Here is a 560-nt window from a genome sequence, read left to right on the forward strand (position 1 = left end):
ATGAGAGTGGTCGTGCTTGCCTTGACATTGGCCTTCGTGGGTAAGTACAATCTTTGCTTTTGCAAAGGTATAACTTTTTAGAAAAACTGTTTTCATCAGAAACTGCCATTTTTTATTTCAATATCTTAAAATAATGTATTTGAAATTGTACATTTTAACAAAGAATTTAAAGTTTAGTGTTGTTTAACACAGCACACTTACACCTCATACAGTTGAACAGAAAAGACAGTTACTCATACATTAGGTCCCCAGCACGAAAGTGCCTGCACCAAGGAATATATTGTTATTATAGTGATACATTTTTTTCTGCTGCGCAATTGCATTTTGAAGGGTTTGGTTTGCTCAAAAAGAAGCAAAAAATTGATATACGCTTCCAAACTTGCTAAAAGTTTTGCACTGATTGATCTCAGCAATGGTCAGCAGGATCCATGGTGATCATATTTTTCATATAATGGTTCCCTATGGGGAAAATCCTCAAATCTCCTTAAACTTCTTAAACTTTGAAAGCATCTGTTTCTGCCATACCTTCAGCTAGAGACACCATTTAAACTCTCAAATGT

General features: G+C 34.8%; 1 protein-coding gene across 3 annotated transcripts in view; it reads left to right on the forward strand.

The window, feature by feature from the left end:
* Positions 1-560, forward strand: part of LOC129094389 (vitellogenin-1-like) — an 11,420-nt gene continuing 10,860 nt past the window's right edge. For all 3 annotated transcript variants that reach the window (XM_054602541.1, XM_054602543.1, XM_054602542.1), the window contains exon 1: positions 1-40. In XM_054602541.1, coding sequence (XP_054458516.1) covers positions 1-40 — 40 coding nt within the window. The remainder of the gene's footprint in view (positions 41-560) is intronic.

Source organism: Anoplopoma fimbria, chromosome 8 (genome assembly GCF_027596085.1).
Source record: "Anoplopoma fimbria isolate UVic2021 breed Golden Eagle Sablefish chromosome 8, Afim_UVic_2022, whole genome shotgun sequence".
Classification (NCBI taxonomy): domain Eukaryota; kingdom Metazoa; phylum Chordata; class Actinopteri; order Perciformes; family Anoplopomatidae; genus Anoplopoma; species Anoplopoma fimbria.